The 15,928-nt window shown below is 34.8% G+C and overlaps 3 protein-coding genes and 1 long non-coding RNA gene across 5 annotated transcripts; 3 read left to right on the forward strand and 1 right to left on the reverse strand.

Annotated features, from left to right (window-relative positions):
* The first annotated feature begins 588 nt into the window (after positions 1–588).
* On the forward strand, positions 589–4,065 carry LOC129302223 (polygalacturonase-like). The gene is made up of 10 exons (XM_054940937.1): positions 589–861; positions 1,019–1,150; positions 1,264–1,431; positions 1,564–1,584; positions 1,713–1,920; positions 2,022–2,103; positions 2,233–2,341; positions 2,452–2,568; positions 2,670–3,014; positions 3,919–4,065. Exons 1-9 carry the CDS (start codon positions 589–591, stop codon positions 2,886–2,888), a joined length of 1,329 nt encoding a protein of 442 aa, XP_054796912.1. The 3' UTR covers positions 2,889–3,014; positions 3,919–4,065.
* A 916-nt stretch (positions 4,066–4,981) lies between these two features.
* On the forward strand, positions 4,982–7,904 carry LOC129292158 (uncharacterized). Of its 2 annotated transcripts, XR_008588873.1 has the most exons (4): positions 4,982–5,410; positions 5,510–5,753; positions 5,854–5,879; positions 6,562–7,904. It is a non-coding gene; the product is annotated as an uncharacterized LOC129292158 (long non-coding RNA). The 2 variants fall into 2 exon arrangements; XR_008588871.1 differs by having other exon boundaries at positions 5,510–5,879.
* A 1,652-nt stretch (positions 7,905–9,556) lies between these two features.
* LOC129306686 (uncharacterized) lies at positions 9,557–10,333 on the reverse strand. The gene has a single exon (XM_054947429.1). It carries the CDS (start codon positions 10,200–10,202, stop codon positions 9,891–9,893), a length of 312 nt encoding a protein of 103 aa, XP_054803404.1. The 5' UTR covers positions 10,203–10,333; the 3' UTR covers positions 9,557–9,890.
* A 3,314-nt stretch (positions 10,334–13,647) lies between these two features.
* Positions 13,648–15,928, forward strand: LOC129305312 (40S ribosomal protein S2-4-like). The gene is made up of 2 exons (XM_054945354.1): positions 13,648–14,459; positions 15,590–15,928. Exons 1-2 carry the CDS (start codon positions 13,803–13,805, stop codon positions 15,746–15,748), a joined length of 816 nt encoding a protein of 271 aa, XP_054801329.1. The 5' UTR covers positions 13,648–13,802; the 3' UTR covers positions 15,749–15,928.

The following is a 15,928-nucleotide window of genomic DNA, read 5'->3' on the forward strand; positions in this document are numbered from 1 at the left end:
GGATTAATTGAAGATTGAAATAGATCAATAAGTGTAGTCCTTAGATGTTAAATAAACTAATGATACGCAATGACTTTCACTCACAATTCAAGATAATTCGATCATAGCAGACAAATATGCAAAATCTCAATCAAGAATATCAAGTGGCCGGTTAAAGAAAAGGGATTTAATTTCCTCCAAGGGATATCACACACGCACACATATACTCATCGTGTATTTCTATGCTAAATTTGGCTAACTGAACGTATATTTAATTAATATGAGTATTGTTTCAAGTTTTATATATATAGAACAAATATGTAGATATAGGTGCAAATAAGTGACAGATTCGTGGACGTTACAAGCCGATTTGGTATGGAACAAAAGTCATTGGTGTGGCCTGAGAAACCCTTTCGTCTCAACCTCTCATACCCTCCCATACCGTAATGCCAGTTGCATTCAGATGAACGCTAAAACAATTAACTTCTTCCATTTACCCCTAATCTTCGCCATAAATACTCATTATCCGCACTTTACATTCTCCTCAAACTTCCATTCTACTAATCTTCCTATCCTCTATTAGTTACCCCTACAACATTATCTAAGACTATGGCCCTCCAAAAACATAATCTTTCATTCTTAATGTTCTGCATCATCGTCACCATTGTTATTCCTCTTGTCCCTTGTCATGGTACCTCTCAAGAGGACCCGCTAAACAACATCATTGATGGTGGGACATTCAACAACTTGATCCAGCAAAGAACACAAGTTTTGAGGTTAAAAAGGTTTGTTAATTTGGGTGTCACGTCTCTTTCATCAATTTCCAAGTTCAATGTCAATGACTTTGGAGCTAAAGGGGATGGTAAAAGCGATGACACAGAGGTAACTTATCACCTTCTAAAGTGCCAACATTATATATTACATGAATTCAAAGCTTTCCTTTTTCCAAAATAACAACGTGCGACTTTGGTGATCCAGTAAATGACCTTTTTTTTTTTTTGGTTCTCTAATGGGACGTGTGTGTCTATTTTTATTTCAGGCATTCAACAAGGCTTGGCAAGTTGCATGTTCTTCTGGAGGAGACGTAATTCTTGTGGTGCCTTCCGATTATAATTATCTTCTCAAGCCTGTCAGATTCTCAGGTCCCTGCGATTCTAGCATTGCTATCCAGGTTAGTTACATGCAGCAGGGACTAGATTATACTTATAGTGAATCTGTTTTCCAATTCAAGCGATGCTTGCCATAAACAAGAAACCATCCTTGCTTGTCATTTGAACTTTTCAGATTTCTGGGACACTTGAAGCATCAGAGAACTCATCGGACTACACTCAAGACCACCAGCACTGGCTTATGTTCGAGAGTCTTCAGAAACTAACAGTCCAAGGAGGTGGAACCGTCAATGGAAATGGAGACACATGGTGGCAAAACTCCTGCAAAACCAACCCAAGTCTCGTACGTACATATATATTTAAGAACCCTATAATGTTCATTTCATCTATCGCTTTCCAGTTCTCTAGCACGCATATTTTTCTTCAGACATATACTAAATATATTTCCATTTGCCGTTTCTTTATAATTTTACAGCCTTGCCAGAGCGCTCCAACGGTACGCTACTACGCAAGCATAAACTTTATTACACAGATATTACAAAATGGTGAACTCAAAGAGTTCGTTTTGGTGCTTGGAAGTGTCTTGTTACATGTTTTAACTAGGATTAATGGTTGGGTTTGCAGGCTGTGACTTTCTATAAGTGTGAGGATCTGATAGTAGAGAACCTGATGATTAAAAACGCACAACAAATCCATGTGAAAATTCAAGAATCCACGGACGTGAAGATTTCTAGTGTTACAGTGAATGCACCAGAGGATAGCCCCAACACTGATGGAATTCACATCACCAACACCAAAAATATCAAAATCTTAAACTCTCTTATAGCCACAGGTATATATATGCTGAATAAAGTAATTAAATTATTACACTCGATCTGAAATCTAATCCTTTATCTTTAACTTAATCGTTGTTGTGTTTCGAGGCGTTTGTAGGAGATGATTGTCTGTCAATAGAAAGTGGAACCCAGAACTTACTGGCCACTGGTATAACCTGCGGACCCGGCCATGGTATCAGGTAAATGCAAATAATTGCCGGTAAATATCTATTTTAATTAAAAAATTTCAATTGAAGATGCCATATTAATTAATATTAACCTACTTTAAATTGTCAATAATATAATTCCTTTGTTTAACAATGAAACAGCATTGGAAACTTAGGGGAGACCGGAACCGAGGAACTTGTGTCGGGAATAACAGTGAATGGAGCTAAGCTTTATGGAACAACAAATGGTGTTAGAATTAAGACGTGGCAAGTAAGTAATTACCTTTAACTTTTCTGCATTAATAATCTCTTGATATTAACATATGTGAATATAATTTTATTCTGGTCATTTACATGTAATTTGATTTGTTTGGTTCATAGGGAGGGGTAGGAAGTGCAAGCAAGATCAAGTTTCAAAATATTATGATGGAAAATGTGACTAACCCCATAATAATAGACCAGAACTACTGTGACCAGAAGACTCCATGCGAACAAAAGGTAATTAATCAATTCATAAGAGATATTCTCAACCTCTTCATATATATTCACACACACACTACTATCTGATCTGGTTTGGCTTGTGGTTTGCACATGTGCAGAGCTCTGCGGTTAAGATCAAGAATGTGTTGTACGAGAACATAAAAGGAACGAGTGCTTCTGAAGTTGCAGTGAGCTTGAACTGCAGCCAAAGCTTTCCATGTGAGGGGGTTGTGCTGCAAAACATAGACCTCCAACAAGAAGGAGGACAGATTCCTAAAGCTTCATGTGAAAGTGCTCTCTTGTCCTACGTTGGATCCGTCTCCCCACGTTGCCCATAGAACGAGTGCAAAACTGGATCCCCGTATACAGTAGTAGTGTGTGCCTGTGTGATGGATTATTGATATTGGTTTGGTGTATTAATGTACATAGACGCTGTTCATAGGGAATATTACTTTCTACAACAGGTACGTATGGATGTACATACATATTCCTTTCAATTTTATTTATAAGTTATTTCTACCAACTTTATCAATATCAATATAACAAAAGTATAAAAAATAAAATTTAATAAAATTACAAATATAACCCTCAAAAAATAAATAAACTATATAATATTATTTTTTTATTTCTTTCTTTCTTACTTTTTAAGAGTAGTTTAAACATTTTATTTAAAATAAAACATTATTGTCAATCCAAAGACTTACTCCTTCCATTCTTATATATAAGATATTTCTTAAAAGCTTTTGTTGTCCCTAAATATAAGGGGTAACAATGAGATTTTTGAGTAATTAAATAATTTTATTTTTATACTTGAAAAATAAAATAGATTATTAATTGTATATTTTCTCTGCCATTATCACGATATTAATTATGATATTATTAGGAATACAACTAAAAAATTAATATATTTTTACGTGAGTTCAACTAAATAACAAACCTTTATTAATATATAAAATTCGATCAAAAATATCTTATATATAAGGATAAAGGGAGTATAAAGTGGATCATTTTACCCTTCTAAAAAGTGACTAATAAAGTAAATCAGAGGGAGTAGTGTTTAATAATAATTCTTAAAAATTATATTCAAATTTAATAGTAGTCAGTTGAGAGTTTCAAAGCCAATTATTTAATTCTTCGTATGTACATATTATATGTATTGGTCTGCAACATTTCATATATTAGCGTAGTCAACCCATCACGGTAACACACAGAGATAAGGACTGCCACAATACAACACACTGGACCATGAATCTATCTTGTTATTGTGTATATTTTGTATGGATGCATTAAAAGCAAATATTGTAAATGATTCAACATTTCATCAAATTCTCTTTAATTAACACCTTTCAATATATATCTTCCACATAGGGAACCTTCCATGACGTCGTTGTAGGCGATTTTAACTGATGAGATTTCTGGTCGAAGATCACATACCGGAAGTCTCTCTGAGGCGTTTATGTGAAGAGAGATTGTTCAGCGGTACTTTAGTTTTACTTGAATGGAGATGAAAGTAATTTTGGAAAGCATTTTTAATTTTTGGATATCTTTTTGTTAATACATTAGTTTTGTCATATCGGTCATTTTTTTTCCCAACTTAACTGCGTTATGGATACGACATGTTTTTACAATTTTAGGTTACAAACTCGAAAATGATATTCGGCACTCCCTATTTTTCAAGTTAATATAGCTTTTTTTCGGTTCAAAAAAATTATCTCACAATCCTTTAAAAGAAAAAAAAAAAAAGCTCAACCCAGTTGTTATTGTTAACCCAAAAAAATGTATATGGCTTAATAAGCACCTTTCGAAATCTGCAAAATTAATATTTTACACTTGGCCATACTTTTCTACATCGAGCTGCCAAAAAAAAGAACAAGAAGACAGAGATTGTGAGCCTTGAGTGTTTAATTCGTTTCTTGCAAACATTAATAACAACTTCCTTACCCAAAGGTTCACCAAATATACCGTTACAAAAAAGGTTGACTGATAAAAATGGGTAAAAAAACTCAATCGAAGTTTGAAAATAAGTTTAACTGACTTGTTTATTTCACCGACACAAATATTCCTCAAATGAAATATTATACATATATATGTATATATACACGCCCACATCTTTCCTTAGGTAAACTTTGTAAGAGAACATCTTTATAAAACTCAACTTGCATTGCATGTCTTCCAATATATGATTTTAAAGGAAGCTCGTGTAATGTGTTAGGGAAAAAAATTTTAAATTGTTAATTTTTTTTTTTCAAGTCGCATGTGACAGATTTTAAAAATAACAAAACAGATGTTTTTTAATTTCATTATCTATAAATAAAAATTAAAAAATAAATTATATTGTTCATGATTTATAAATAATAATTTATTATAATTCTATGTAAATAAGGTAGCGTATAAATTTTATCATTTTATCTATCTCTCTCCAACTAAAAGGTATAACTGGTCGAGCCGGCCGGAGCCGGCAATCTTCCTCTTTTCTTTTCTTCCTTTTGATTTGAATCATCACATTTATATTTTATTTATGGAGGATCGCAATCCTAACAAAAACAACTGGGAACTGATTTTTGTTCAAAAGGACGAGATTGCACGGCGGCCCATGTCTTAAAAGGAAAACAATTCGGAGATATTTTCGCACGCAGACGAGACTGCGCCAGCCTTTTATAGAAAACATGTCTGGCCATAAGAAATACGGATACCATGTTCACTTGATCTGTGTAAGATTTGTTTATCTCTATTCTTGAGGAGAAGAAGGATCAGTTGTGCGCCTCTTTTGTCAGGGTTGTGATTCTCCATACGTAAAATGGAAATGGTAACTGTCGGCAAGAGGGATCTTGCGTCTCTTGACTTGTCCCCGTTGATTATGGTAAGAAATTATGTATGCGGTTCCCAGTTTGATTTGTTGTTTGCTGTTGATCATTTTCCCCTTCTGTACAAACCCTAGATCTGTTTATTTGTTTTCCAGAATCGGATCCGATTGTTTGTGATTCCAAATCTGGTTGTCGTGGGTTAGCAGGGTGAAGAAATGCAAATCTCGAATTTTAGTTTGATGATTTTTATCTAGCTCCCGTTGCAGAATCCATCATGTCTAGTTGTTGTCAAATCAATAAATCATAGGATGTCATAGCTGGGTACCATCTGACTGTCAATGCGAAACTAGAGAAAGCTGAAGAACTTACTGGCTTGGCTTCATCATTTTGTTTTCTAGGGTAACGATTCAATCTGCATGTTTCTTCATAATCTTTAGTTCCACGACGGAGCAAAGGACATAGCGGATGTCATTGACTTTTGGATTGTGATTCATTTCAGGCTCATACAACAGCAAGCTGATTACTGTTAAGTTGCATTGTCTTGCTTTCTGTGGTTAAAGGATGCCCTTAAAATTCAGAGTTGAACTTCTTCCTGTTAACTTATCATCGAACTTGATTTAATATATGAAATTAATTGTTGCTTGGCATGACTTAAGGTTAGTTTAGCTAGTGAAATTTGCCAACTTAGGTCTACGATTCTTGGCATGTTACTATACTATTGCCAGTTCTGATCATCTCATGACACCATGCAGTGTTTGAAAAAGCAGAAATTAATGTGAAAAATCGCACCCACTTCACGCTCGGCAGTATTAACTATTAAGACCGATGCTTTACTGTATTAAGATATCAATATAAAAGGAGTTGGCCTTTATAGAGTGCAAAACAGAGTTCCGACTGCCTAGGGTTCTACTATGTTTGGATGGACATGGAAAAAATAAAGTAGAAAAAAATACATAAAAGCGAGATTTAAAAAAAAAAAAAAAGACCTGAAATACACCAAGCAAGACGAGGGAGGGAATTTCTGGAAAGTATTTTGCTTCAATGGCTGTGATCTGTTTTTTATTATTGGATGATAAAGACCTGAAATACACCAAGCAATTAAACAACACTAACTACTAAGTACTAATGCATTTTCTTTACCATAATTTACATGTTGATGGTTAATTTTTGCTTTTACACAAACTAACATCTCAATTGAATTTGTCAGATTAGGTTGCCCCATTGCTGATTAAGTCAAGGATGCTACAGACAAAAGGGAATGAGGGATCAATCAATTGAATCTCATGAAGTTTTTTTTATTGCTCATATATGTCCTTTTATTAGAAACAATCATATTTGAAATACAGTTAAGTATTAAATGTGGGCTAAACAGTCAAAAGACATGTAAGAGCAATAGCCTGTGGGTTCTCATCTATGTCATGTGGAAATGATAATCGGAGGAGTCTGAGCTCGAGAATGAAGATGTATGATGTTGATGTTTAATATTCTTCACTGTGCACTCCCCCCCCCCCACCTCCTTCTATTTTCTTTAGTTTCTACCAAATACACTCAGAAGTATGCTCATCATGAAAGATTGAGGCCTAAAAAATGATTCCTCTTGAAATAGTGTCCAGGACCGTCTGCAGAGAGAGGATGTTATGCCCTTTAAGATTCATCTTGAAATAGTATGCCCTTTGGGATGTCCACAGAGAGAGAGAGAGAGAGAGAGAGAGAGAGAGGATGTTATGCATCTATTGATAAACTATCTGCAGGTGGAAGAGAGGTGGCGAGTCTAGTCATATCAGAGTCCTGGAACAAATTCAAAAGTTTGAATGGTGAGAAATGGCTCATGTGGAACTTGAATCATGAAGCAGGCAAGGAGTTCACCAAACAAGTACCCTATGATATCCTGTTTGATTATGTTTGTTGGGATACGCGGTGGTGCTACAGGTGTAGGAAGCTCTTCTCTGATGAGTGATGACAATGGCGAGGACATCAGGTCAGGTGTGGCAACTCTACACAGGGTACAGGCTGATATTAACATTCTTAATTCCTCAATATCTCTATTTAATAACCCACAGAAAAATCAATATTTTTGGTTTCAACCTATGGATAATGAGTATCGCATAGATATTGATGGATCCTATAAGGATGATATTTTCAGGTATGGAAGTGTGATTAGAGATTGTCGAGCTAATTGGATTAGGGGCTATTACTGAAGTTATTGGCATTATATAGGGTTTTGACCTTTGTTGCAATTTAGGAGTTCAAAGAGTAATATTTTCATAAATTGTGTCGAGGCCATCAACCTAAACACGAGAGCTGATGTGAGCCAACACCCTTTCAGGGACCATTGAGCATGCCGAGAATTGCCTAAATACTTCTAATTCTATTTATTTGAATTTTATGCATAGAGAGGCCAATTCTTGTGCTCATAATCTTGCTAAGCATACTTTAAATGGTATGGGAAGTTTTTGTATTTTTGATCAACCTCCATTTTTTTTTATAGAGAGGTGATGGACCCAGAAGAATCAGATTATGTATGTAAATTAGCTGTTTTGTTGCCTTGCATTGCTTATCGTGTCATGTTTTATTTGAAAAGAGAGAGAGAGAGTAGTGTCCTGGAGTGATATTGAAACCTATTCCAAATTTGCAAACCTCTTTTCTTCTCTATATGATGTTTATCTTAATCTTGAGTTTATGTTCCTAAATCTAGTTTCTATCTTGAAGTTTTATTTTTGGGTATCCACCCTAATCACACATGCTACAATTATTCAAAGGGATCTATTTGCGTCAAGAAAATTTCTAACAAAATTTAATCAAGTAATGTTTATTTATGACAGTCACATATGTTTGGATTGTATTTTTGTCATGTGATTGTTAAAAGATAATTTCCTATTTATCATTGATTAAATAATTTGACTATAAACGTACAAGAAAGTTGTTCTTAAATATATAATTTCCTATTTATCATTAATTAAATAATTTGACTATAAACGTACTAGAAAGTTGTTCTTAAATAAGTATTGCTGTTTACTGTAACTCTGTAAGATGACAATGGGAAATAAGGAAGCAACAACCACAAAACTGGGCATAATTTAACCATGGGCATTAAGAGGGCCCATATTATTTGTTGCTATTGATTCGTATGCCGTATACTACCAAATGAGTAGTCCAAGTTGACTTTTTTGTGGGCCAACGTCCAAATCGAGTAAACTCGGCTTAACAAAAGAGGATCCTTATTAATTACTTCTTTCAATTTTTATTATAAAATATTTTTAATTTATTTCATGCAAATTAAAAAATTAATTTTTTATATAATAAAACATGTTATCTAATTTTATTTTTATTTTTAATTTTAAATAATGAAACAACTAGATTAAATGCTTTTATGTTAATTAAAAAAGGATAAACCTGAAAAAAAGTAATTTATTCATTACAAAATATCTTATATTTTAAATTAAAAATTATTTTTTAAAAGTGTTCTATTTATAGGGAGTACTTATTTTTCATAAAGGTAAGAGTTATAAACTTAACTTTGCATACTTAATATATTTATATTTAATTAAATCTCGACAAGTGCGTATTAATATGTTAATAAAATTAATAATAAGAATTTATTATAAAATAAATAATCTATATAAAATTCACATAATTTGATTTAATTAAAAATAAATGTAATGAATATATAAAATTAAGTATATAAATTTGATGAGTTCCTATTCCTAAAGTGAGTATTAGCAATTGCAACGGTAAGATTCGAACGCTCACTAAAGCATGTTTCTTTTTGTCCATGACGAACGCCTTGTTGCGCGTTGGTGCTTTCCCCCCCTTCTTTGAACGGTTAAATTAAAATGTTTCTTATTAGTGCTCCCATGTGGACAACATCATTATGGAGCATACATTCATTTCAGATTTTACCCCAGAAGTTATGCGTAGGGCCCAACGTGATTTTCTCAAGATATTACTCATCGAATTTCAATTATTTAAAATTCTATATGTAGTTTAATAAATTAAAACTCGCATATGCACAATAAATATCATGTATATTATCCATCCATATGTCTCACTGTTAACATTAAGTCATTCAATTTTTTCTTCCCCTTAAGTTCATGAAAAAGTGGAACTCTCTGGTTTCTAGTCTGTATTCTATTACCTGGAACATCACGGTGATTTGTATTTGTTGACATGCAATCTTTTTGAGGATGGAGAGGCTTGCTTAGTTACCAGGAAATAAACGCTCGCTTTTTAATACAAGAAGAAGAAAAAACAGTTTCTCCATTCCAAACATAACTATCAGAAGAGGCAACATGAAACAGAATGAAACTGGTGAAACTCCAGGAACAGTAAGTCGTCGGGTCTGTCAGACTCAAACATGAATGATTTGGGTTCTAAAACTAACACAGGGCTGCACTGTGGTTAAAAGCTGTATAAACTCTCTCTTACCCCACTATATATATAACACATTAAATATTCACCCTTACTGACAATTTTTTATCAAGCTTTATGCTTACTAACTTACAAGTCTCTGTTAGGATTCTGCTTCTTATATAGTCTTCACTTCTTTTCATCTCCTCCTGCTGGTACTGGCTTAGGTTCTTCCGCCGCTGGCGGCGGGGGCAGGCCTCCGTCGATGCAGCTTCTGCACCTCTTCTCAACCCAACCTTCAATATCGTTCTCTCCATCCCCTCCAAAGTGCCTTCCACCGCAGAGACGAGCCACTATTCCTGCAAGCACACCCACTATGGTGATCACTGCCAGAACCACTACAAGCGTCTCTATTGATCTGTGAGAATAACGATTCGCCTCTTCCCCCCTCGGCGGAGGCACCATTAATGGCTGCATTGAGCTCTCCAGCCTTGCTTCCATGGACGAACAATACGGACGATCTCTTATACGAGTTTAGAAGGGAGAAAGGAGATGAGAGTGAAGAATAAAAGCTGTGAACTTGAACAGAAAGGGCGTGAAAATGAACTAGCTGGCTATCATTATTCAATGCTATCAAGTGGATGTGGCAATATAAATTTCGTTCGTTTGCTTTTTGTTGTTGCTTAGGATCTCTTTGGTGTTTTATTTCACATGTATTTTTGTTTGTTTTTTTCCCCTAGCAGGTGAGGCTTTTGAGGTCCCAAAAATATAGATGAAGGCAAAAAGCTTCTGAGCACCCATTAACTCATTATTATTATTAATAACTACATAAAGTAGAAACGGTACTCTTAGCTTGTCAGTGGAGGGTCTTGGGCTGCACTGCGACCTCACAATTAAAAATAGTTTATTTCTCGTCTCAATTTGTCCTCTCTCACATGTCACATGTTCATGTCATGTCTCTGACCGCCTAAAGCATCAGGCCATTTGCGAACTTTTTTATTTTTTTTAATTCCACGCTGTCTTTAGATAAATCAGATATAATATTTTCCTAATACCCGTGATTTTGTTTTGTTTCGCTGCTTCGAAGCTTTCCGAGAATCTTTCACGGCTCTTGCGCTCTGCTTCATGCTATTATGATTGGTACGTGCCTGCCAGAAATTGGATACGGATCATGTGCGGTGGAAAACGGTACAATGGCTGTAAAAAAGAAAATTCCCACCGTAAATTTTTATCTAACAACTGATGAGAAATAAGAGTATGAAGCTTGGGTTTATAATTTTTTATTCAGTTTAAAATTAATTTTTTATTTTTTTATAAAATTAACTATTCAGATATACTTTAAATAATTTATAATTAATATTAAAAATTTTATAATTATTATAATTTTTTATTTTGATAAATACAATATTAAAAATAAAGATAATATTTCTAGCAATTTTTAAAAAATGATTTTTTTAGAAAAATTACAAGTTAAAAATTTTAAACATAAGCCAAAATTAAATTCAAACTGTCCAAAAAATATCTAGATAGTTAATTTAAAAAATTAATATTAAACTGAACCATTTAAATAACATTTAAATTGTTGGTTAACAGATTTATTAAAAATATTATATTCTTTGTAAATTTTTATTTTAAATAAAATGTGATTGTGTGTTTGCAAATGAAAAATCCCTTTACACACTTATTTTTTACTAGTCATTAAATACAAATTTGCAGTAAGAATTTTTTCACTTCCTGGCTACTACACCGTTTCCCACAGCATATGATCCGTATCGGCCAGAAATTTGAGAGCTAAGAGCTCTGCGTCTAGATTTGGCTGGCACGTTGTCAACTTGTAGGAACTCGGACAGGTACAGAACACTTGATGACCTCTCACTGAGGACACACTTCACAACGACTCTTCAAGAGCATGGACCAATATGTTTCTGCTGCAAAGGTATCTGTGAATGTAACAACATAGTACAGCTCATATAAAAAACATTCAAAACTGGCATTGTTAAGAAGTCCAAGTGTTGATTTATATGCATTTGGATGTTAATCTCACATGCTTTGTCCTATAAATCAGAAAAAATTAATAGTAAAATCCCAAAAACAACTGTTCTTTTTCAGGAAAGTGTCACTTGTCTAATAGATCTAGTACAACGTATGCGTTTGGCAATCCGTTGCATGTTTTGACTTTTGACCAAGAGCCTTTCTTACTTCAGTTGGAACACTTCGATAGTGTTTGGTTTGGAAAAAAGGAGAGAAAAAAATTTACCTTGTCAAGCAAGGAAAGAGGAGAAAAGGAGAAATTTTACCTTACCAAATAAGAAGAGAGGAGTCCCTTTCCTTCCTTTTAACTAAACACTACCTTCAAGTTTTAAATGGGATTCTTTCTTTTGTCTTTATTTTGCAGCACTGGTGGTCTGGCCCATATTTTCCTCAAATTTACTGGGCCCAGAACCTCGCTTTTGGATCTCATGCCCTTTTTAAATGGAATGATATCCCTTTACTGGACCATTCGTCCTACATCAGTCTCTACTTGCTGGGCTCATATTTCGCCCTAAAAAAAAAAAAAGCTTGATTTTGGCCCCAAAACTTAATTTTAAATTATGTTAAGCCTTTTCTCAATATTTAACTACACCATACTTGATATTTTTTATTCAGAACATAATATGCCTTTTCGATTCGAGAGCGCTTGATGAATTATTGAATTATAGTATATCATGCAAGTTTCTTTTAATATCTGCTTTCCATTTACAATGTAAATTTCTGTATACTAAATATTCTACTAAAAATGATATCACTCAATCATTTTTATTATTACATTAACGTCATAATATGAATATCATTACTTCAATTAGACATTCTCACGAACTAATAGCTTGCATTATTACTTTATAAACATTAAACATTTACAATGAGATTTGACTTCTGTGTAACATTAGGAGCAAACAGCCCATCAAAATTATAAGTCAAAAAACGCAGCCCATCAAAATTATAAGTCCAAAAACGAAGGGTGACAAAGATGTTGCTAGGGGTGTTCACGGGATGGGACGGGACCGAGACACCCCCGTCCCGTGTCCCGTCCAAAAAAAAATTGGGATTGAATTTTGGTCCCGTGTCCCGTCCCGTTTCGAAAGTCGTCCCGTCCCGTCCCGTTAAGAGTCGAGACGGGACCGGGACAAGATCAGGACGTCCCGCCGTCCCGATAAATGAAATAATATCGAAAAAAGATCTGAATAATAATATTCATTAAAATTTTAAATTATATAATTTATTAAGTTTAAAATCAAAATAACACAAATAAATAAATAACAATAATTTAAAATTAATTATTGAATTATATTAATCACAACTACATATTATAATAAAAAATATAAGTGATCTTTATGCTATAAGATTAGCAACAACAGGCAAGTCAAATACAACATCAAATAATTGTTTTTCTACTCTAGTGAACATGTACTAAGCTAATTACTCTTCTAAAAATAAGCAAGAAATATGTTATAAATAAAAGCTATTAAATAGATAGATATAAGAATAAATTATATTAATATAATTAATATATTATAAAAAAAGATATCGCCATGTTTACTCCATGCCATTAAAATTATCAATATAAAAACACTTTAGTTTTAAATAAAAATTGTAAGTATTAAAATTATAATTGATATAATTAACATAAGTATAAATTATATTAATATAATTAATATATTTAAAATAAAAAAATATATATAATATTCGAGACGGGACGGGACATCCGATGATAATCCCGTGTCCCATCCCATCCCGAACCTCTTTTCTGTCCCGTCCCATAAAGTCTCATTTTGATTATTTTCAGGCCGAGATAAGACCCGTCCCGATATGATCGAGACGATATCAGGCCAATCGGGACGAGTACAAATTGAACCTCTAGATGTTGCCTTTATACCGGTTTACTGTATCCTTGAAAACAAACGTGCCCGCGATCTTCCCAAAAACCCTAGGCTGTCTCGTCGAGGCTTACTTCGCCGCTTCTCTTATAAGAAAGGCCCCATTCATTTCAGTCCTTTCACTCTCCTTTGGCGGCGGTGAGTTTCCTCTCGCAATACAGGGTTGCTTTTGTTGCTGCTGACAATTATGGCTGAGCGTGGCGGAGATCGTGGTGGTTTTGGACGTGGCTTCGGCGGCCGTGGTCGCGGCGATCGTGGCCGTGGTGGACGACGCCGAGCTGGTGGTCGCCGTGAAGAGGAGGAGAAATGGGTTCCGGTGACAAAGCTTGGCCGTCTCGTCAAGGAGGGAAAGATCCGCAGTCTTGAACAAATCTATCTTCATTCTCTCCCGATCAAGGAGCACCAAATTGTTGATACCTTGGTTGGTCCCAGCCTCAAAGATGAAGTCATGAAGATTATGCCCGTACAGAAACAGACCAGGGCTGGGCAGAGAACTCGGTTCAAGGCATTTGTTGTCGTTGGTGACGGAAACGGACACGTGGGCCTCGGCGTTAAGTGTAGCAAGGAGGTTGCCACGGCCATTCGTGGTGCTATTATACTCGCCAAGCTCTCCGTAATTCCTGTGAGAAGAGGTTACTGGGGTAACAAGATCGGGAAGCCCCACACTGTCCCGTGCAAGGTTACTGGTAAGTGTGGTTCAGTCACTGTGCGGATGGTGCCCGCACCTCGTGGTGCTGGAATTGTTGCTGCTAGGGTGCCGAAGAAGGTATTGCAATTCGCAGGGATCGAGGATGTCTTCACTTCTTCAAGAGGGTCGACTAAGACTCTTGGAAATTTTGTCAAGGTTTGTTCCGAATAATATTTGATATATTCAATGACTTGTTTTCGATCCATTTTTTATTTAATTTTCGAATTGATATTGGTAAATCTGTCTCATGTGCTTATCTGACGTATTATTTCAATCGGCATGTCATAGCCATTTATGGCATGCTATTTGCATCCCATGAATCCGGCGTCATCTTAGTCTGCCCTGAGCTGCTGAAGAGACGATATGTATATTTGTGCGCGAAATTGTTATCTTTGCAATGATTTGTTAAACTTCATTGCCCCGTTCATGTTTGGCCATGTTGAATTGAGATGTGTTTGAGTCCCTTGATCTTTGGTTTCACTTTCAGTCTCAAGGCAGAGTAGTGGGTTAACTGAATGCTATATTAAATTGCCATGTTCTTATTTTCAGTTTGGTCCTATGAAGCACAGACGTATCCAGATCCGATATTATATTTGCAAGATACTTCTACATGCATATCCCATATTTTAATATTTGTAATATAATTTTTTTTCCAATAATTTTTTATTATATCACTTAAAAATTTGATAAAAACACTTAATATTTTGGTTCATTGCTATAAACATCCTTATATTCTTTAAAAATTTTTGTTTAAAAATTAAAATACGTATACCTATATTATAAAATGTTAAAATATGTATTGTAAATATCTCCATACTGGTATCCTAAAATTTTAGAAATTTGCCGTATGGCTGTATTGTATTGGATACTTGTACCTATATCTATGCAACCTAGGTTTGGTCTCTGCTTGAGAAAGTTAATGACGCAGTAGATGTCCAAGCAATGTTGCAAATTTTTTGGTGATTAGAACGCACTCTGAATGCTATCTGTACACATGTTTGGGGACGTTGAAATGATTTGGTCGAGGGGCATTGCAAAGTTGGTGTTTCAGATCTTTTGCTTCGGCTGTCAGTTTTATCTGTACCTATGCTTGTGACTTCTATAAATTGGGGTGCCAAAAAAATGTAGATAGAATTCAGGAATATTTCTTATATAACCTATGATATTGATACGGAATCAAAAAGATTTTGGAAGCTATTCTTTTACTAAGCGCTTCATCATAGGTTACAAGTTATTTGTTAGCTATGTCCGTAACGGTCTTTTTTTTTCTTTTTCTTTTTTTGCAGGCCACTTTTGACTGTTTGCTGAAAACCTACGGGTTCCTAACGCCTGAGTTCTGGAGGGAGACTCGCTTCACCAAATCTCCATTCCAAGAGTACACAGATCTGTTGGCTAAAACTGCTGGTAAGGCACTAATCCTGGAGGAAGAAAGAGTCGAAGCTTGAACCTGCCAGGATTCATTGGATTTTAAGAATCCGGTGATAGGAACTAGTAACATACATATTTCTGGTCATGTATGTTTCCTTTTGTGTTCAGGAACACCATGTTTATTTTTGGTTTTGCCGTTTTAAGTTTCAATTCAATGGACATTAACCCATTTTCGAATACGAAACTTTGTTACGTGA

Source organism: Prosopis cineraria, unplaced genomic scaffold (assembly GCF_029017545.1).
Source record: "Prosopis cineraria cultivar Desert tree isolate PC_DT_omini unplaced genomic scaffold, ASM2901754v1 PC1, whole genome shotgun sequence".
Taxonomy (NCBI): domain Eukaryota; kingdom Viridiplantae; phylum Streptophyta; class Magnoliopsida; order Fabales; family Fabaceae; genus Prosopis; species Prosopis cineraria.